The 22,560-nt window shown below is 42.4% G+C and overlaps 1 protein-coding gene across 2 annotated transcripts in view; it reads right to left on the bottom strand.

The window, feature by feature from the left end:
- LOC137421585 (tyrosine-protein kinase ZAP-70-like) overlaps window positions 1-22,560 on the bottom strand; it is a 137,043-nt gene that overhangs the window by 37,396 nt on the left and 77,087 nt on the right. For both annotated transcript variants that reach the window (XM_078771227.1, XM_068107789.2), the window contains exons 4-7: window positions 19,163-19,329; window positions 15,559-15,691; window positions 15,205-15,274; window positions 6,765-6,894 (exon numbers count right to left, since the gene is read on the bottom strand). In XM_078771227.1, coding sequence (XP_078627353.1) covers window positions 6,765-6,894; window positions 15,205-15,274; window positions 15,559-15,691; window positions 19,163-19,329 — 500 coding nt within the window. The remainder of the gene's footprint in view (window positions 1-6,764; window positions 6,895-15,204; window positions 15,275-15,558; window positions 15,692-19,162; window positions 19,330-22,560) is intronic.

The raw sequence follows: 22,560 nt of genomic DNA, 5'->3' as shown, positions 1-22,560 counted from the left end.
CCTGATCCAGGTGAGCTTCAGGACCATTGGTCCTATTTGCTTGGCTAATAGGGGCAATTCCCAAAAATATTGGACATGGAAAGATTTCGACTCTGGTAGTAATTCTTGGAAAAAATGCCAGGGGCATATAAAAGGCTCCTTTTTATTGTATGTGCCATGTGGCAAACTATAGAAAAGAAGGGATATTCATGGGGAAAATGCCAGGGGCATATAAAAGGCCGCTTTATATAAGGGTATGTGCCATGTGGCAAACTATAGAAAAGAAGGGATATTCATGGGGAAAATGCCAGGGGCATATAAAAGGCCGCTTTATATAAGGGTATGTGCCATGTGGCAAACTATAGAAAAGAAGGGATATTCATGGGGAAAATGCCAGGGGCATATAAAAGGCTGCTTTATATAAGGGTATGTGCCATGTGGCAAACTATAGAAAAGAAGGGATATTCACGGGGAAAATGCCAGGGGCATATAAAAGGCTGCTTTATATAAGGGTATGTGCCATGTGGCAAACTATAGAAAAGAAGGGATATTCATGGGGAAAATGCCAGGGGCATATAAAAGGCTGCTTTATATAAGGGTATGTGCCATGTGGCAAACTATAGAAAAGAAGGGATATTCATGGGGAAAATGCCAGGGGCATATAAAAGGCTGCTTTATATAAGGGTATGTGCCATGTGGCAAACTATAGAAAAGAAGGGATATTCATGGGGAAAATGCCAGGGGCATATAAAAGGCCGCTTTATATAAGGGTATGTGCCATGTGGCAAACTATAGAAAAGAAGGGATATTCATGGGGAAAATGCCAGGGGCATATAAAAGGCCGCTTTATATAAGGGTATGTGCCATGTGGCAAACTATAGAAAAGAAGGGATATTCATGGGGAAAATGCCAGGGGCATATAAAAGGCCGCTTTATATAAGGGTATGTGCCATGTGGCAAACTATAGAAAAGAAGGGATATTATTGGGGGAAATGCCAGGGGCATATAAAAGGCTGCTTTATATAAGGGTATGTGCCATGTGGCAAACTATAGAAAAGAAGGGATATTCATGGGGAAAATGCCAGGGGCATATAAAAGGCTGCTTTATATAAGGGTATGTGCCATGTGGCAAACTATAGAAAAGAAGGGATATTCATGGGGAAAATGCCAGGGGCATATAAAAGGCTGCTTTATATAAGGGTATGTGCCATGTGGCAAACTATAGAAAAGAAGGGATATTCATGGGGAAAATGCCAGGGGCATATAAAAGGCCGCTTTATATAAGGGTATGTGCCATGTGGCAAACTATAGAAAAGAAGGGATATTCATGGGGAAAATGCCAGGGGCATATAAAAGGCCGCTTTATATAAGGGTATGTGCCATGTGGCAAACTATAGAAAAGAAGGGATATTATTGGGGGAAATGCCAGGGGCATATAAAAGGCTGCTTTATATAAGGGTATGTGCCATGTGGCAAACTATAGAAAAGAAGGGATATTCATGGGGAAAATGCCAGGGGCATATAAAAGGCTGCTTTATATAAGGGTATGTGCCATGTGGCAAACTATAGAAAAGAAGGGATATTCATGGGGAAAATGCCAGGGGCATATAAAAGGCTGCTTTATATAAGGGTATGTGCCATGTGGCAAACTATAGAAAAGAAGGGATATTCATGGGGAAAATGCCAGGGGCATATAAAAGGCCGCTTTATATAAGGGTATGTGCCATGTGGCAAACTATAGAAAAGAAGGGATATTCATGGGGAAAATGCCAGGGGCATATAAAAGGCCGCTTTATATAAGGGTATGTGCCATGTGGCAAACTATAGAAAAGAAGGGATATTATTGGGGAAAATGCCAGGGGCATATAAAAGGCTGCTTTATATAAGGGTATGTGCCATGTGGCAAACTATAGAAAAGAAGGGATATTCACGGGGAAAATGCCAGGGGCATATAAAAGGCCACTTTATATAAGGGTACGTGCCATGTGGCAAACTATAGAAAAGAAGGGATATTCACGGGGAAAATGCCAGGGGCATAGAAAAGGCCACTTTATATAAGGGTATGTGCCATGTGGCAAACTATAGAAAAGAAGGGATATTCACGGGGAAAATGCCAGGGGCATATAAAAGGCCACTTTATATAAGGGTATGTGCCATGTGGCAAACTATAGAAAAGAAGGGATATTCACGGGGAAAATGCCAGGGGCATAGAAAAGGCCACTTTATATAAGGGAATGTGCCATGTGCAAACTATAGAAAAGAAGGGATATTCATGGGGAAAATGCCAGGGGCATATAAAAGGCCGCTTTATATAAGGGTATGTGCCATGTGGCAAACTATAGAAAAGAAGGGATATTCATTGGGAAAATGCCAGGGGCATATAAAAGGCCGCTTTATATAAGGGTATGTGCCATGTGGCAAACTATAGAAAAGAAGGGATATTCACGGGGAAAATGCCAGGGGCATAGAAAAGGCCACTTTATATAAGGGAATGTGCCATGTGCAAACTATAGAAAAGAAGGGATATTCATGGGGAAAATGCCAGGGGCATATAAAAGGCCGCTTTATATAAGGGTATGTGCCATGTGGCAAACTATAGAAAAGAAGGGATATTCATGGGGAAAATGCCAGGGGCATATAAAAGGCCGCTTTATATAAGGGTATGTGCCATGTGGCAGACTATAGAAAAGAAGGGATATTCATGGGGAAAATGCCAGGGGCATATAAAAGGCCGCTTTATATAAGGGTACGTGCCATGTGGCAAACTATAGAAAAGAAGGGATATTATTGGGGGAAATGCCAGGGGCATATAACAGGCCGCTTTATATAAGGGTATGTGCCATGTGGCAAACTATAGAAAAGAAGGGATATTCATGGGGGAAATGCCAGGGGCATATAAAAGGCCGCTTTATATAAGGGTATGTGCCATGTGGCAAACTATAGAAAAGCAGGGATATTCATGGGGAAAATGCCAGGGGCATATAAAAGGCCGCTTTATATAAGGGAATGTGCCATGTGCAAACTATAGAAAAGAAGGGATATTCATGGGGAAAATGCCAGGGGCATATAAAAGGCCGCTTTATATAAGGGTATGTGCCATGTGGCAAACTATAGAAAAGAAGGGATATTATTGGGGGAAATGCCAGGGGCATATAACAGGCCGCTTTATATAAGGGTATGTGCCATGTGGCAAACTATAGAAAAGAAGGGATATTCATGGGGGAAATGCCAGGGGCATATAAAAGGCCGCTTTATATAAGGGTATGTGCCATGTGGCAAACTATAGAAAAGAAGGGATATTCATCGGGGAAATGCCAGGGGCATATAAAAGGCCACTTTATATAAGGGTATGTGCCATGTGGCAAACTATAGAAAAGAAGGGATATTCATGGGGAAAATGCCAGGGGCATATAAACGGGCACTTTATATAAGGGTATGTGCCATGTGGCAAACTATAGAAAAGAAGAGATATTATTGGGGAAAATGCCAGGGGCATATAAAAGGCTGCTTTATATAAGGGTATGTGCCATGTGGCAAACTATAGAAAAGAAGGGATATTCATGGGGGAAATGCCAGGGGCATATAAAAGGCTGCTTTATATAAGGGTATGTGCCATGTGGCAAACTATAGAAAAGAAGGGATATTCATGGGGGAAATGCCAGGGGCATATAAAAGGCTGCTTTATATAAGGGTATGTGCCATGTGGCAAACTATAGAAAAGAAGGGATATTCATGGGGGAAATGCCAGGGGCATATAAAAGGCCGCTTTATATAAGGGTATGTGCCATGTGGCAAACTATAGAAAAGAAGGGATATTCACGGGGAAAATGCCAGGGGCATATAAAAGGCCACTTTATATAAGGGTATGTGCTATATGGCAAACTATAGAAAAGAAGGGATATTATTGGGGAAAATGCCAGGGGCATATAAAAGGGCACTTTATATAAGGGTATGTATGTGCCATGTGGGAAACTATAGAAAAGAAGGGATATTCACGGGGAAAATGCCAGGGGCATATAAAAGGCCACTTTATATAAGGGTATGTGCTATATGGCAAACTATAGAAAAGAAGGGATATTATTGGGGAAAATGCCAGGGGCATATAAAAGGGCACTTTATATAAGGGTATGTATGTGCCATGTGGGAAACTATAGAAAAGAAGGGATATTCATGGGGAAAATGCCAGGGGCATATAAAAGGCAGCTTTATAGAATGGCACACACATCGATGAATCACCCTGCAAGCGAAGCACAAGGATGACAGTTTATAGCTGAGTCCAGATTCAAACCCAGAGAAGCTGGCTTAGAGGTGAGTGTGCATACCTCTCGGCCAGCTCTGGAACAACCTGCTCCCAATTATCAGCAAAGTCATGGAATCCATCATTGCTTCGGATATCAAATCCTTCCTCTTCTCCAATGGCTTGATCTCTGATCATCAATTTGGATTCAGACAAGGTCACTCTACTCTGGACATGCTGCTTCTGCTGTCTCAACAATGGATGGAGGTCCTCAATGCCAAACAGGAAATTAGAGCTGTCTCCCTTGACATATCACGTGCCTCCGATACGGTCTGGCACCCAGCTCTGCTCACCAAACTCTCCTCCTATGGTATCCATGGAAATCTCCACGCATGGCTTGCGGACTTCCTCTCTGGTCGTAGTCAACGTGTGGCCCTGAATAGATTTCTCTCATCTCCCCTTCCTGTTCAGGCTGGAGTTCCCCAAGGCAGTGTTCTGGGCCCTGTGCTTTTTCTGGTCTTTATCAATGATCTCTCCGACTCTCTGGAAAATCCTCTCTATCTCTTTGCTGATGACTCCACTCTCTGCCGCTCCATTCCTCTGCCCTCAGATCGGCAGTCTGCAGCCTCCTCACTCTCTGAAGACCTGGACAAAATCACAGACTGGTCAAACAAGTGGAACATGTCTTTCAATCCTGACAAATCTCACACTCTTACGATGTCTCTCCGAAAAGACCGACTGGACAACCCTCCCATCCACTTTCTCAACAATCCTCTCCAAGAAGTTCTGTCGCTCAAGCTTTTGGGTCTCACTATCTGCCATGATCTTTCCTGGGAAAACCACATTTTCAAGCTGGCCTCCAAAGCTAGGCGCCGACTGGGCATCCTCCGTCGTGCGAAGTCTTTCCTTGGCACACCTGAGCTCCTCACCACATACAATGCTTTCATCCGTAGCTCAATAGAATACTGTTCCCCCCTCTGGGCTGGTGCTCCTGCCTCACACCTAGCCCGGCTTCACGCTGTTGAAACCAAAGCCTTCAGAATCATTGGAATCTCCCGTGATGAAGCTAACTCCGAGGGCTTTTCACTTACTCACCGCAGGCAGGTTGGTGTTCTTTCTGTCTTCTACCGACTCCTCTTTCAGCCTTGCTCCCCCAGCTCTCTCTGTGCTTTGTCCCCCAAATATTCCTACAGGTCGCACAAGATCTGCCAGCAACCCTCTGATGGTTAAACTGCCGAAATCTCGGCTCTCTGCTCACCTTCACTCTTTCATTCCTCTTTTCTCCCGCCTCTGGAACAAACTCCCACACTCCCTTCAATCCCACTCCTCCCTCCAGGTCTTTAAAACAGCTGTTCACCACCATCTCTTATCTTCCCCCATCCAAAACCTTGATCTTTTCTACCCCCGCTAATTCACCCCAGATCCACTTTGTTTGAAATTCCAACTTCTTTCCTGGAAGTCCTTGCAGTGTCCATATGTTTTATACCTCTCCCACCCCCCCCCCCTTCCCATGCCCTCTGCCTCCCACAGATCTCTCGATGTCCCTGCTATCAAATGTTGTGTTCTGTTTCCTTCCCCCTCTCTCCCCATCCTGTCTACCGCTCCCCATGTTATATGTTTTATGTGTTGGTTTGTCTTTCTGTGCGATTAATGTTCGCTCTTTCACGAGCCTCGATCTTGTATACAAAAAAAAACAAAAAAAAATAAACATAATAATATAACAAGAAGAAAAAGACATAAAATGTCATAGCTCCCATGGTTTTATAAATTTTGCTGTATGGAGTTAAAGGCCGTTAGTCGGCCATATTTGGTCGGATAAAAAAACAAAATCTTCCACATATGTATACCATCATGTGTGGTGTTTTTGCCAAGTATGAACAAAATTGGTCCATACATCTCCGAGATATGGTCGCGGACACACGCACGCACTCACGCAGGCGCAGGCGCGGACAGACGGACGGATGGACGGATGAGACCCAATCCATAAGCCCATTTTGGACGAAGTTCAACGTGGCCTAATAAACTATCTTTACTAAGTTGGCATGCAACGTTTTGATGCCCCAACTTTCATGGCTGTTATATTTCTGTCAGTTCCCATTTTTGTTAGACTGCAACAAGGAAGGAACAAACCGGTGCAACCCAACACATAATTAATTATATGTAGAAGTTCAAAGATCACAAGTCACATCACATGATCAACATACTGCATGATTTGCATCTTTAGTTCAGCATGGGAATCTGTCAAAATAAAGTAACTTTTTCCCTCCACTAAAAAATCAAAAATCCAAACAGGATAATTACATTTGATTTGTAGCGTTTGATTTTAAACCTCATTTCGATTCAATCTTTTCTCAGAAAGTATTGTTTGGTTGAGAAGGGAAAAGCAACACGTGATGAATCTCTTGTCAGCTTTAAACAATACTGCATGTGAACGCATAAATTTGCATTGGCAATGGCAATTGAAAACACAAGTAGCAAGAACAAGAGAAACTAATCAAACGGTGAAAAAGGCAATATATTTAAAGGCCTTCAGCACAGAAATACTAACGTGGGTCGTTTGAGGATCCCACGAACCACAGAGCCAAAATTCCCTTTTCCCAGCTCATTCTCGTGGTCTAACACAAGAAGATCTTCTTCGATGTAAAGGGATGGTGGTTCTGGAGAGCAGTAGGCTGGTTCTGTGAGACAGAGCAGTGATATGGAAGAGTTGTTAGAGTTAGGGTTAGGGTTAGGGTTTGCATTTTGACAACTCAGGTTGACAACTCATTTTGACCTAACAACTGAGGTTTGCATTTGAAGAAAACACAAACGAGTGAAAGGTTTCTGCATTTTTTAAAGCTTTAACAAATTGTTTGCCTATTAATGGTAGAAAAAGTAGTGCCATTTGATTTAACTTAGAGGACATGATATCATATATGTATATGCAGTAGTTGGATCTTTTTGAGGGTGGGGTTGAGAAAGAAGGACTTGAGAAAAGGAAACAGAACAAGTACAGATACATTTCAAGTACACCGCCCAATGCCAAATAAATAAATAACATATCCTCCAGCGCGCGACATTGCTGCTGTGCATCACATAGAGGCGGTATTGGGAGGGACAGGTGGACAATAATTGATTGATTAATTGCTTAATTTAAAAAGAAATCGTAAAATAATTAATTTCTTAATCCATTAGCTAATAGCATACCTAAACCACCAGTGTTTCATTCAAAGCTGTAAGTTTTTGAAAATTAATTAAATCATTAATTAATCGGAAATAAAATAATAATACATTTATCAATTAATTAATCAATCAATAATTAATTAATCGATTCATTGATTAATCAATAAATCAAAAAAATATCCTTTATAGCCAAATCACTTGGTCAGTGTCATGTCTGAATATCAGCTCCATGGCTCAAAAGGTGCCTGAGATATTGTCCAGATGAGAAAGAAAATAAATAACTGATTAATAATGAAAATAAATAAATAATAATCATAAAAAAATTAAATAGTTAATCAATTTGCTAATATAATACATAAACCACCACCGTTTCAATAGTGAGCATGTGCTCACTATTGTGCCCAAATTTCAGCTACCTATCTCGAATCTTTCGCTGGTGCGTCCGCTTTGCGGGGAAAAATGGCCTCTAAACGGTGGTTTTATCTCAAAGGATGGCCGAGATCTCGCCCGCACAAACAAACAAGAAAACAAGAAGTGAAAACCCAGTACTCCCTTCAGCACGTGCCAGCGACAGGCCCCCTTCGGTGCCCGGCAATGACGTCATGCAGCACGGTGTACAATAATGCGAAAGGGAGAACGCATGGGTAGGGAGGATAAGGAGGAAGGTGGGAAAAGGTAACACAGTAGAGCAATGGGTGGGGAGGGAAAGGATATTTGTTCGGGGAGGATGGATCAAAAACTCCACCATCAATTTTGGCACTTGTACAGATAGCCCCTTACAGAATGTTATATGTGAATACAATATGTTGATTTGTCCTGTTTTGTATTCCCATCTGAGCACTTATCTGATGCTGGTACAACAGGTTCAAACTATATATCCCAAGTATATTTCTCTCATCTCAACTAATGTTTATTCGTCTAATGAGCCAGTGGTCACCGCACTTTGGAGTGGAGTTGGATGGACCAGTTGAACATCAATCAAGGCCGAAATAACAGTGGGCCTAAGACACATAAGAGCTAGCCAATGGGAAGCCAGCCAGAATGCATTGAAAGCAGGACAAGCTGTACTAACAGCCAGCCAGCTTGAGTTTGGTAATAAAATGGTGTGGCCAGGCCCAACTTTGGGACGTAATCACAGTGGTCCAATAAGACATGGCTGCAGCCCAGGTCTACTGAAATGAGTTGGGGCTGGGCGCAATCCAGGTCGAGCATGGAGTAAAAACCATGTTTGTTTTTTTCTTTGTTTTACATGGGCTCGGATATAGAGCTGACTTGCACGCACGCACGCACGCACACGCACACAACATACTGACGAGACAAACACGTTTTTTTTGGGTTTTTTTCATGGGCTCGTAATATAGCACGCACACACACACACACACACACACACACACACACACACACACACACACAATGCCGAGACAAACAAAACACAGCCACTGAGCTTGGGGGAGGCGCCGTCACTACCGTCACTTCCCAGGATACTCTGGGTACAAGCGACGTAATGACAATGGTGATACTTTTCTTTTTAATACTCAGTTGAGGCTCGTGTAAGAGCTAACACATAGAACATATAATAAAAGGAGCAGGAGACAAGAGGGGGGCAGAGAGGGAAACACAACAACAGCAGAGAACAGGGACATCGGAAGACTTGTGGAAGAGAGAGGGTTGGCGTGGGGTACACAGGATAAACAAGATGTACACTACAGGGACTTTCAGGAAAAAAGTCAGAATTTGAAGGAGGTGGATTTAGGGTGGATTAATGGGGGTAGAAAAGATAAAGGTTTTGGATGGGGAAAGATAAGAGATGGTGGTGAACAGCAGTTTTTAAAACCTGGAGGGAGGAGAAGGATTGAAGAGAGTGAGGGAGTTTGTTCCAGAGGTGGGGAAAAAGAGGAATGAAAGAGTGAAGGTGAGCAGAGAGTCTCGATTTTGCCAGTTTCCCCAGAAGAGGGGTGCTGACAGATCTTGTGCATCCTGCAGGAATATTTGGGAAACAAAGCACAAACAGAGCAGGAGGTGCAAGGCTGGAGAGAAGTCGGGAGAAGACAAGACCACAAGTTGACTACGACAGGAGAGGAAGTCCGCAGGCCATGTGTGGAGGTTTCCATGGATACCATAAGAGGAGAGTTTGGAGAGCAGGGCAGGGTGCCAGACCGTATCGAAGGCACAAGGACGAGATATGCCAAGGGAGACAGCTCTTATTTCCTGTTTGGCATTGAGGACCTCCATCCATTGTTGAGACAGCAGAAGCAGCATGTCCAGACTAGAGTGACCTGGTCTGAACCCAAATTGATAATCCGAGATCAAGCCATTTGAGAAGAGGAAGGATTTGATATCCGAAGCAATGATGGATTCCATGACCTTGTTGTTGATTGGGAGCAGGCTGATTGGTCTGTAGTTGCAAGGATCTGTTTTTGCACATTTTTGTGTGAAGCGGTAATGTTGGCTGATTTCCAAGCAGATGTCAGATGACCTTGAGCAAAATAGATAGGGTGAACTGAACTGAACAGAGAGAGGGCGTGAAAGCAGCAGAGCAGGATTTTAGGACCCATGGGCTGATGTCGTCTAGTCCAGTTGCAGAATCAGTCAAGGTTTGACAGACACTTCTCCACCTTGTCAGGAGAGGAGGACACAGAATCCAGGAGCAGCTTTTCTCACCGTACTCATCGGGGCATTTCCTCAATAGGCGTTTCCACCTCCCCATGGATGCCAACTGATGGGGATTGTCCGTGTTCTATCCTTTTCAAGCAAGGAAGCAGCACGTACCATTTTTTAAAGTCTATGGTATGACCTGAACCAGTCCAAACTGGATGGGTGATTTTTAGGAGACACCATCTCCTTACTGGATGGCCGTTGGCTCCCTACGGGATTTCATCCATCCTTTTCCAGTTGTTGTTTTTGATCCTGGCAGGGTGTCACAGTCACCCTCCCCACTAGCAAAGCCAGTGAGGGGTGTCGGTTTTGTCTTCCAACAACCCGATGATGCGGCAGGTAGCACTGTGTTACATGTTACCAGTGGCAGTCCCAAAAAACTGACCTGACCAGAGGCCATATTTGCAGGAACACCAGCACATAGCACATGGACGCTGATGGAGCAGAGTTGGCGGATTCGGCATTGGTGGACAAGACATCAGCGTACACGCCATTGGCGGACGTAGCAGAGGCAATGCAGCAGATGCAGCCAGCATAGATGTCACAAGCAGAGCATATGTCAGAGATGGTAAGAGTACCAAGGGTAGCAGAGATGATAGCACAGTTGTTTGTATTATTGTTATTGAAAGCATTAAAGTGGTGGATGAAGAAGTGGTTGCAGAGGTGATAGTGGAGTTAGATTAGTTGGTGGACGTGATAGCATGGTTAGAAGAGCAAGAGATGGTAGAAAAAACAGAGGAGGCAGAAGTCACAGGATAAGGAAAGCTGGAGGAGACAGAAAATAAAGCAGCTAAAAAGAAGTAGTATTTGTGATTGAGGGAGAAACTATTGTGACAGCAAAAGCAGAGATGACTAAATGAACAATGACAGTTAAAAAAAAGTGGTAAAAGCAATAGTGACAAGAACAGTGATAAAAGTATTGATGGTTGTTATTGGGGAATGCGAGAAGAAATGGCTGCTGAGTTAGAATAATTTGAAGGAAGCCACAAAGTAGGGGAAAGGCTGGTCTTAGGGGATGGACATGAGTGATGGTAGGCTTCAGTGTAGGGACAATGGATGGCAGGAGAAGGACGAGGGGTGGCAGCAGTAGAGGCCGGGGAAGAAAGGCAAGGGGTGGCAGGCAGTGGGGGGGGGGGGGTGGGAGGAAGGGGGTGATAAACAGTGAGGGGGAGGAGAATGGTGGGAGGGAGGGGAGGTAAGCAGTGGGGGGAGAGGTAAGCAGTGGGGAGGGGAGGTGGGAGGAAGGGGGGGGGAGTGAGGAGTGGGTGGGTGGGGGGGAGTGAGGAGTGGGTGGGTGGGGGGGGAGTGAGGGGTGGGTGGTTGGGGGGAGCAGTGTGAGGGCCAATTAACAACACAAACGTGTGATTGCATGCATGTCATGACATGCATGAGATGCATGAGCTGTGAACGCACGATGCACCACGACGACATATTTTGGAATTTCCATTCACGACACGTTTTATTATTATCGTCAAAAACAGGGTTTCGGTGCTCAAATTAACTACATATTAAAACAACATGTGGATACATATATACACTAACACAATAAATTGGTTTCGGAACGATATAAACTTACCGTCGTCAAAATCAGAGAATGGTTTTGACAACCCAAACTTGCGGCAATAAATTCACCTACTTCTCGACGTCGGAAAATTTAGGTTGGAAGACGAGGTCAAAGGGGAAAATCTGAACTACGTCATAAGTATTTCCGGTTCATCTAAGAAAAACTAGAGGTTCCAGGGAACCTGAACTCAACTGGTCTATATCAATATGGTTAGAATATGTATAATAGAACCACAAACTATTTCGTTTATATGTGCTAAAGAGGTACAGTAACGCTGAAGGTATCTCATGTTTAAACAGGAAACTAGAAAAAATTGAGTTTTAAGTGAGGCATGAAAAGTAAAACTACAATTACTTTTCTCAGATTTCAGACTTGAATTTATTTAGAAAGACTTGGTCAAACATTATACATGCATGGTATTGAATAGATATGTTGAATATTTCAATAGATGTGTTCAACAGGGTTTAAGTATTCATTCATCAAATCCCCACCTACATCTACACCTACACCTACACCTACACCTACACACACACACACACACACACACACACACACACACACACACACACACACACACACACACACACACACACACACACACACACAAGGCACAAGTTTCACCAAATTTGATCAGTCTTTGTGACTTTTAGAGCTTATACGTCGTCCAAACTGATGTTTATGGGTCAAGTCATGTCATAGGTCATGACAAGGTCATTTTTCGGACATCGTCAAAACCCGTAATATATGTGTTGAGGTTTGTTACATACTGTCTACACACCAAGTTTCAGCCTTCTAGCTACATTAGGAAGTACCAGATTGACAAAAATTGATTTTTCAATATGGTCACCCTGCCGCGCCCACTTTTGGGCGTGCAATGCCCAAATGCAATCCCAAACTAGTTTATGTCTAAAAGATGCTGCATAACAAGTTTAATCACATTTAATCAATATTTGTGACTTTTAGAGCGTAGACATCGAATTGTTTACAGACGACAGACAGACAGACAGACAGACAGACGACAGACGGACGACGGACACTGGGTGTCGACAAAAACTCAGCTGGACATAGTCCAGTTGAGTTAACAAATACGATCTCTGCAGCGATAGTAATAGAGGGCTGTGCAGACAGCTGAGATCGCTGGCAGACCAGGTAGTGGTGCTACAGCGACGTGCTACTCAGCATCCGATAGTCACATACCTACGATATTATATAGTCTAGACTTCTAGTCGACTGGACCAGGTACGTAGGTCTGACTGGCAGGAACGTACTGAAATCGGTGTACCTGGCTTAAATGAAGTCAGTGTAGCTGGCGGAAAACTGAAGTCGGTGTCGATGGCGGAAAACTGAAATCGGTGTACCTGGCTTAAATGAAGTCGGTGTAGCTGGCGTAAATGATGAGCTCTTTCGAAATCAAAATCTGTTCTGTACAGTACTGTATTGTAATTTATTGATTTTAATCACCAGGTGAAAATAATTTATCGGTTGCGCCAGACCAAAGCAAGATCACGTGAGCAAGATGGCGGATCATGGAAGGGACAAGATGGCGGATCATGGAAGGGACAAGATGGCGGATCATGGAAGGGACAAGATGGCGGATCATGGAAGGGACAAGATGGTGGATCATGGAAGAGACAAGATGGCGGATCATGGAAGGGACATGATGGCGGACCATGGAAGGGACATTTCAAATGACAGCATGAAATTTTGTTCCCAAGGGAATGGGGAAAAAAATGTTTTTTTTTTGTTTGTTTGTTTTTGTGAAATTTTAAATGAAAGTGAAATTTTGAATGGATTTACATACACATGCAATTGGCATAGAGGTTCGCTTACGTAGCTCTCTATTACAGCATTTTACGTCATGTCGATCAATAACATTTGCTGCTTGCAGACCCCTCCCATGTCCTTTTTTTCTCAAGACTGCATGGGGTAAGCTGTGAACAATGAACGCTCTAGTTCTAGAAGTTGAGTAAACTTCAATTATTCCTCAATGTATGTAATATACACAGACAAATATGACCCATTGATATGGTAGTGCCTTGATATCATCTGCGTAGCAATCATTTTTGATCGGTGTTTGTGCTTTACATATACAAGTGAGGTACCCGTACTATGCATGGGTGGGAGGCCAGAAACAAACAGACAATGCAGAAACAGCGAATGCTAAAGCATGAAACCAATAAATTCCACATTCCTGTAGCACCTTCAGTCACATGTCAGACATGGACAGCAAGTTCGTGAAGGACTTCCATGAAAAACGTACCCGTTGGTAAACAAATGGGTACGTTTGTTCCATACCCAGTCAATGGCAAATCTGCATATGGCGATCCACAAATTCACGTTTAGAAAGTAGAAACCGTCACGGCATTCCGTCATTCACGTGAACTCTATCTCTTTTTTCATTCCAAACAGCATAACTCCAATCACAAATTAAATAACATTAATATAAAAAACAAACTTTTAACAACATTCGTGACATAAACAAATATTTAAATCCTGATGTAAATTCCGTACGGTTGGGTGAATACAATTACGAATTCAAAATCGTACTTGTATTCATTCAATTCCAATCATCAATTGATACTTTAACAAAACGATTAACATGATTAACGTTTAACGACTTAACATTATGATTGAATGACGGTTGTATTTGGATATTGTCAAACCCGTGCATTGCCATCATCTGTCCACTTCCGCATTCGCGGCAGGTTCATAATTGTCATCAAAATCTAAACAGTATTTGTAGAATTTCAATAAAAGCCACATCACTGTTCATATCGGCAAATATTATTCCATTGTGTTTGGAAAAACTGGAAAATTGGAAAACTTGGGAAAATTGGAAAAACAATATAGCCTATTTTACTCCCAGGGGTCCCAGGAATACCCACCCAGAATATCGTTGCGATTGGTTGAGCCGTTTTTGCGGTACCTTCGAACGGACAGACGGACATTTGGTGAATTATAGTAAGATTATTCCTCATTTTAAAACTCCATGCCACTTACATGTTCTTTGAGTGGTTTAAGGAGATGAAATGGATTGATTTAAAGGAGATAACAAGTCTAGACTGTATGGAGGATGATAAGGAAGTGATTGACCTGTGGTGTTGCAGTTGTCACATTTGTCATGTGAGAATGTGCAGTATCGTGCAATAAACCTACCCCCTGAGACAGTATTCCTGGCCATCTGTCTGTAGCTTTTCCCATTTCCTTACATATCAGAAGTCACTTTAGTTGTCCACATTGATAGTTTTCCTCCATTAAAGAAGGTGCACATAAATTACACCAATAACGGCCTAAACACGATTGCCATAAACTTTCTGATTGTTGGGCTGAACTTTTATTTTTTTTGGTGGTGGAAACCAAGATGGTTGCTATATATGCTGGCTTGCTTTGATTCTGGCATGAAATGATGGATCTAGGTCTCATCACATGTCAAAATCTTCAATAAATCTCACTCGCTCGAGGATCTCTCCAGAGGAAGAGACTGACTCGTTTTTTATTTCATTATGCAAGGTCAAGTGTGTGTCATTATTTATTTATTTTGCTCATTTCCAATCTACCAGCAAACATCTCACCTACAAATATCATGGCATCATTAAAAAGATCTTACCAGGTGCTGGACACACTTCCTTCAAGCTTGTGAGCAGGCCATCCGGCTTGCTTTTATAATGTTCAACCATCTGAACATTAAAACCAAAAACATTCATAATAGTCAATATGGAGGGGGGTGAATACTTTTGCAGACCACTATAGTGTATATAATGTAACATAGCATTTCATATTATCATTTTTAGTCATATTATCATTTTTAGTTAACATACTTTGCAATTTCCTGCAACAGAACAAATGTATACAATTAATGGAAAAACTCAGTAGTGAATACATTACAGCTGAGTGGCCTGCTTGCCATATTTCATACATTAGTTGAAAATAAAAAGTTTCAAAAACAATTACACAAACATACCTGCCAAAGTGTGTCAAATATGATTCCTTCAGACACAAAAAGTTTTCCAGCAGAGTTCCTTTCCACCATGTAGTGACACACTTTTTTCTTGTGTGTTACACTAATGGCAAAGCTCTCAGCTCGCTCCCTTATCCTGCAGACATACAATGGCCATATTTAAACTCAGCAATTTCATGGCCCAACAAAGCCACATAAATATGTGCATTTGTGTGTGGGCATGCATATGCAGTATATATATATATACATATATATATATATATATATATATATATATATATATATATATATATATATATATATATATATATATATATATATATATATACTGTGTATATATATATATATACGTATATATATATATATATATAGGTTGCACCCCATAGTCCGCGTCTTATTTAATCTAACGATTATTTATTCAATACAAATGAGACGCCCTGCTCGTACTTTGGAGTTTCTACTATTTCTTACAGTTATATATATATATATATATATATATATATATATATATATATATATATATATATATATATATATATATATATATATATATATAGATATATATATATATATATACTCTGTATATATATATACTCTGTATATATATATACAGATATATATATATATATATATATATATATATATATATATATATATATATATATATATATATATATATATATATATATATATATATATATATATATACATACATATATATATATATATATATTGTTGCGGTTTTGAGAACCCACACAAGTAACATCATTAAAGGTTAAAGGTTGCACCCCATAGTTAGGCCACAAGCAACACGTTGGTCACCTTAGAACGTTAGTTATTTCATAGTATGTGTTTAGGATAAGGCCATTCCCAATAGTTGCATCTGCGTTGTGTAGAACAAATAAGAGTAGGCCCCGTTCGTCCATTTTGCAGCCACCCTCCGAATCGACTTCGTTGGGCAGCATCCATCCCGCGCCCTGATTCGGCTAATCCACCTCCTTTGCCAGCAGCTTTTGCTGCTGGCAAGGGTGCTCACTCAAACCAGCCCAAAGGCCACGAGGTAAGGCCCGAAAAGGGGGCGGAGCACAAGGGTGGGGGTGTGGCCACGTCAAGCAGCCATCAAGGCAGAGCCGGTAAGCCCTCAACAGCCAACCAGGGCTCGAGTGAGATCGCCTGACAGGGTGTGGCTGGACATTCCAGAGGGTTCGCTGGGCGTGGCAATATAACCCTTCGCACGAGACCCCCACCTCAGTTATGAGGAGAGGGCTGAACGGAGTTATGAGCCGGGGTCCTCTGTTGCAGAGTTCTGAGAAGGGAGAGGCGCTCACAAAGTTCATGTGCAGAGCTTGAGTTATGAGGAGGACCTGCGCTGAGAGAGATCCCAAAGTATCGAGTAGAGTTCTGAGAAGGGAGAGGCGCTCACAAAGTTTGTGTGCAGAGTTGAGTTATGAGGAGAGAGAGAGGGCTTGAACAGAGTTTTTGAGTTGAGGCTTTTTTTTTCTTCTTTTTTTTTTTTTAAATACAAGATCGAGGCTCGTGTAAGAGCTAACATCAATCACAAAAAAGCAAATGGACACACAACACATACAATAAAGGGACCGGGAGACAAGATGGGGAGAGAGAGGGAGGCACACAAGTACAACAGCAGAGAAGTTCCCAATCCACTGGAATGCGGCTTTCATTATGAGAGCATGAAGCAAAATATTCTGTGGTCTGATAAGATGAAAATTAAACTCTTTGGCCTGAATGCAAAGTAAAGTACTGTGTATGGCAGAAAGCTCATCACCGAGCACAGCTCATCACTCATCTACCACCATCCCTTCCGTGAAGCATGGTGGTGGCAGCATCATTCTATGGGGATGCTTTTTAACAGGAGGGACCAGGAGACTTGTGAGGACAGAGGGAACAATGAACGGAGCCAAATGCAGGTGAATCCTTGAGGAGAATCTGCTTCGGAGTGCAAAAGACCTTAGATCGTGGCAAAGATTTACGTTCCAACAGGACAATGACCCCAAGCATACAGCCAAAGCAACACTGGAATGGCTTCAGAAGAAAAACGTGAAAGTCCTTTCGTGGCCCAGCCAAAGCTCAGAATCTGTGGAAAGACTTGAAGATTGCTGTTCACCAACATTCCCCATCCAACTTGACAGAGCTTGAGCAAATCAACAAGTCCTCCACGCTGGCCGCGCTTTTTCTCGAGAGAAAGGTGCACAGGCTTGGTTCGTGTGCAGAGTTACAAGAGGGAAAGATCCACGGTGACAAGCCTTGATTGATTGATTGTGCTTTACAAAGGGCTGGCGCACGGCACGCATTACAGAGGACTGCAGCGTGGAGAAGGACGTTGGTGGAAGGCGCTTTGGGAACATCCTCGGGGGAAACGGCGTATTGTACCCAGCGATACCGGACGTGCGTATAAAGGCGACGGTACAAGTATTACATACGCAATCTAATCGCCAGCTTACCTTTCCCCGATATATATAACTGTCCGCTTCACGCCTACGCCACGCGGAGAGCTGCCGGCCGTCTTCCATCATCTGCACGGTACGAGTCGGGGACCGGACGAGCTGTGGACCAATGGACCCTCAACCCGGCCATCTACAAACCCCGTGTGAGTGAGTCTGAGAGTGAGTCTGAGTGTGACCGGGCCCGTGTCCAGGGAATAAGTAAGACTGTATAAGGCTGCCCTGTGTATCTGCTTCTTCCTCTTCCCTGTACAATGTACATTCTCTTCTTCTTTTCCTCTTCTAATTGTACAAAGTGTGAATAAATTGCCTGTTCTTCCTGTTTTCCTCTTAATCCGATCGTCCTAGTGATTTCTCAATTGGGTAAGCGTGGCACAATTACAACCGCTTAGAATCGGGTTTAGTACCTGTTCACGGCCCGAATCGCGGCTCGCTTCCCTCGGCGTGTCCACTAACGCCGTGGTTCGGGTGGGGTTATTTCCTTGCTTCACGGTCGGTGTTAGTACTTAGGTAATAGGACTAATTCGACCAACAACCCTATTTAGCACCGACCGGAAGGAACATGATAGCCCCGGGATCGCGAAAATATTTCTTGATTGAAAATATCAAGAGATATCCCGAAAAAAAGGTTGCAATTGAACCAGCAAATTGTCCATTTTATCAAGATCAAAATTGACGACGAGGGAGGGAAAGGGTGAGAGGAGGGAGGGGAAGGGGAAGAGGAGGGACCCAGCATTTCCAGGCAATGCCAAGTACCTTTGCTTTCACTCTCCCCCTCGCTTCCTCATCTCTTCCCCCCTTCCTAGCTTCCATCCTTCTTACTCTCTCCTCACTGCCCCCCCTCTCTCCCCTCACTCTTCTCTCCATCCTCACTCTACCTCCTCTTTCTCTCTCCCCCTCCCCCCTTTTTTAGTGTTCCCATCAGCGAAGCAATGGGTGGTTTTTGCTCGTGGCAGATAATGACAATAAAAACGGGATAAATATGACAAGTTGAAGTGGATGGTTTTAAAGATTGTTTCACAAGATCGTTTTCATAAACTAAGAGAGGAAACAGGAAGTGAATGAGTAGTGATAGAACAAAAACAAATGTTGGGTCGAGTACAACAATATGCATAATGAAGAGCAAATGCAAAGATGACGTTTACAAGAATTTTCCATCGGAGATAGGTTTTGAGCCCTCCAGGAGACGCCTCTCCGCTTCTCTCCTGGCTATCACCCCATGGAACCAGGACATTGAGCGGTGTAAGGTTTCTGCCACCTCTCTCTCCAGTCTGGATCGATGTTGCACAACATATCCCTCCAGCTCCATGCCCTGAGGATTCAAAAGTTTATTAAACTACACAAAAGGCACATTGGTGAAACATGAAAAAACATTTCACACGTAGACTTGCGAAGGCTGATTTATGCAAAGTAAGTGTGTTTTCACACATCTTTCTGCTAATCTAAACACCACCATCACACATTAAACCAAATTCACCCTGATTAGATGCTGTGGAATTTAATGAGAAATAATCATGATTTATTATCTCTAGATTAGAAAGAGAATGCCAATAGAAAATTTAAAGCCACACAAGATTCCAATATAACAAGCATTCTGAGTATTGCGCTGTAATACATGTCCCCTACCAAAGTTCAAAGTGCCATAACTTTGTCAAAAATGATCGAATATGCAAATTTATGAACGGTTGATGCTGGTTTTCAAACTTGATCTGAGGTATGCTGAGACACGTGTGTCACGTCTCGCCTCGTTGATAAGCCCGCAAGGTCGCTCCGTGGAGCAGCCTGCACGTATTGCACTGTGTGAATTATATAAATTATTACCAACTCACGGTCTGAGATACTAGCGATTCAAGAGATATCCATTTTAAAAAATATCTTCGTTTAATTAACGATATCTGCCAAACCACGTGCCCTATCGCAAATTCCAAAAGGACATTTTAGTAGACTGACATGCTGAACAGATCTGTGAAGTTTCCCCTCGATTGGATCAAAAATGAGGGAGGAGCTCGGTTTTAAAGGTTCATGCTTAAAAACGTCATAACTCTGAAACCATCAGTAATTTATTATATTTTTCGGTTCACGATCAATGATCGATGTGTATATATATGTTGCTCGGCTTGGCTCCGCCCCTCCCGAAAGCGCGCGCTGTGTCGCGCTTTTGACGTTCGCGAGACGAGGCTGAGGGTGCGCGGTGCGGCTTGAGGAGAACTCGAGAATAAACAAGATATCAATTTTAAAAAATATTTTCATTTAATTAACGATATCTGCCAAACCACGTGCCTTATCGCAAATTCCAAAAGGACATTTTAGTGCTGAACAGATCTGTGAAGTTTCCCCTCGATTGGATCAAAAATGAGGGAGGAGCTCGGTTTTAAAGGTTCATGCTTGAAAACGTCATACCTCTGAAACCATGTGAGGCATGACGTCATGCTCGCTGACGTTTTTGTTCGCTATGGGTATGCGATTCTGCCTGCAAAGTTTGGCCTCGATCTGTTCAGCCGTTGCAGAGAAAAAGGGGTTTTCGTGTTTTCACGAAAACCAATATGGCGACCGAACCACGTGACCTGTGACGTCATAATTACCATTAAAATATTCTACAGACCGAGTCCCTCCTATGGTGAAAATTTTATCTCAATCGGTCCTATTATTGCAGAGAAATAGGTTTTTAAAGGAAATTAAAACTTAAAATGGCACTGAGTTAAGGATCATCAGAATTATCAGAATTACCAAAGTTCAAAGTGCCATAACGTTGTTACAAATGATCGAAACGTCGTGAAGTTCGAACTTGACCTGTATCTTATCATGAGGAAACCATGTGCCAAGTTTGAAATCATTAGCGTTAGGCGTTTAGAAAAAAAGTCCGGAAAACTGTTCTTTGCATGACGGACTGACGGACTGACAGACGGAGGGACGGCGTGCAAACCTATAGTCACCGGTAGGGGACTAACAAGCATTCTGAGTATTGCGCTGCAATACATGTCCCCTACTGGCAGTCTGTCGTCCGGAAAACTGTTGGGGAAATTACCAAGGGTTATTTACCCACAGGTTCTGAATCGTTCCCAATCGCTAATTACCTCAGGACGGGCTCACCTGTGATTCCCACTCGGGTCTTCGATTTATACATCTTGCAGACAGGTCAGCAGAAGCACGACAAAATAAGTTGTTGATAAAGAACCTTTCGAGTCGCTAAATATCAGTAATTTATTATATTTTCCGGTTCCCGATCAATGATCGATGTGTATATATATGTTGCTCGGCTTGGCTCCACCCCTCCCGAAAGCGCACGCTGTGTCGCGCTGTTTACGTTCGCGAGACGAGGCTGAGGGCGCGCGGTGCGGCTTGAGGAGAACTCCAGAATAAACAAGAGATATCCATTTTTTTAATATTTTCGTTTAATTAACGATGTCGGCCAAACCACGTGCCCTATCGCAAATTTCAAAAGGACATTTTAGTAGATTGACATGCTGAACAGATCTGTGACGTTTCCCCTTGATTGGATCAAAAATGAGGGAGGAGCTAGGTTTTAAAGGTTTGTGCTTAAAAACGTCATAACTCTGAAACTATGTGACGCATGACGTCATGCTCGCTGACTTTTTTGTTCGTCATGGGTATGCGATTCTGCCTGCAAAGTTTGGCCTCGATCTGTTCAGCCGTTGCAGAAAAAAGGGGTTTTCGTGTTTTCACGAAAAACAATATGGCGGCCGAACCACGTGACATGTAACGTCATAATTACCATTAAAATATTCTTCAGACCGAGTCCCCCCTATGGTGAAAATTTCATTTCAATCGGTCCAATTATTGCAGAGAAAATTGTTTTTAAAGGAAATTCAAACTTAAAATGGGACTGAGTTAAGAATTATCAGAATTCCCAAAGTTCAAAGTGCCATAACTTTGTCAAAAAGATGTAATATCACAAACACAACAAATACATTTGTGCAAAATAATTGTTTGTATTATGATTGGTGTAAATCATGACAACACAGCAACTCAGGTACAGTCATTATCCTCAGCTAAAATAAGCCCGTTCCTCAGTAACGACGCTGGGTGAGGCGAGCGCAGCGAGCCGAGCCGAGCTAGTATATATATATATATATATATATATATATATATATATATATATATATATATATATATATATATATATATATACATACATACATACATACATACATACATACATACATACATACATACGTATATATACACAAAGAATTAAGTTAAGCACCCCTACACAACGAATTAAGGTAAGCACCCCCTAATATATATTCTTTGTGTATATGTATACATTGGCATATATTCTAAGGTATGTGAGATCAAATAATGATTGGTATGACATTAGCAATTATCCATTGATGAAATTGAGTGATCAAAGTGAAAAAAAGTGATTGGTTGAGTCAGTGATCCGATCACGTGGGTCCTACACACGTTATTGACGCAAAGATCGCTAGAGGTCTTCTCAGAACAATGACTGTACGTTAGAAAACATAAACGTCATCCACACTGTCCGTGATGGACCTATAGCTCCATACTTAAATTGAGGTGA

The sequence above is a fragment of the Myxine glutinosa genome, chromosome 2 (assembly GCF_964187855.1).
Source record: "Myxine glutinosa chromosome 2, kmMyxGlut1.1, whole genome shotgun sequence".
Taxonomy (NCBI): Eukaryota; Metazoa; Chordata; class Myxini; order Myxiniformes; family Myxinidae; genus Myxine; species Myxine glutinosa.
The sequence above is the reverse complement of the archived record's forward strand: the minus strand, read 5'-3'. Positions and strand labels throughout refer to the sequence as shown.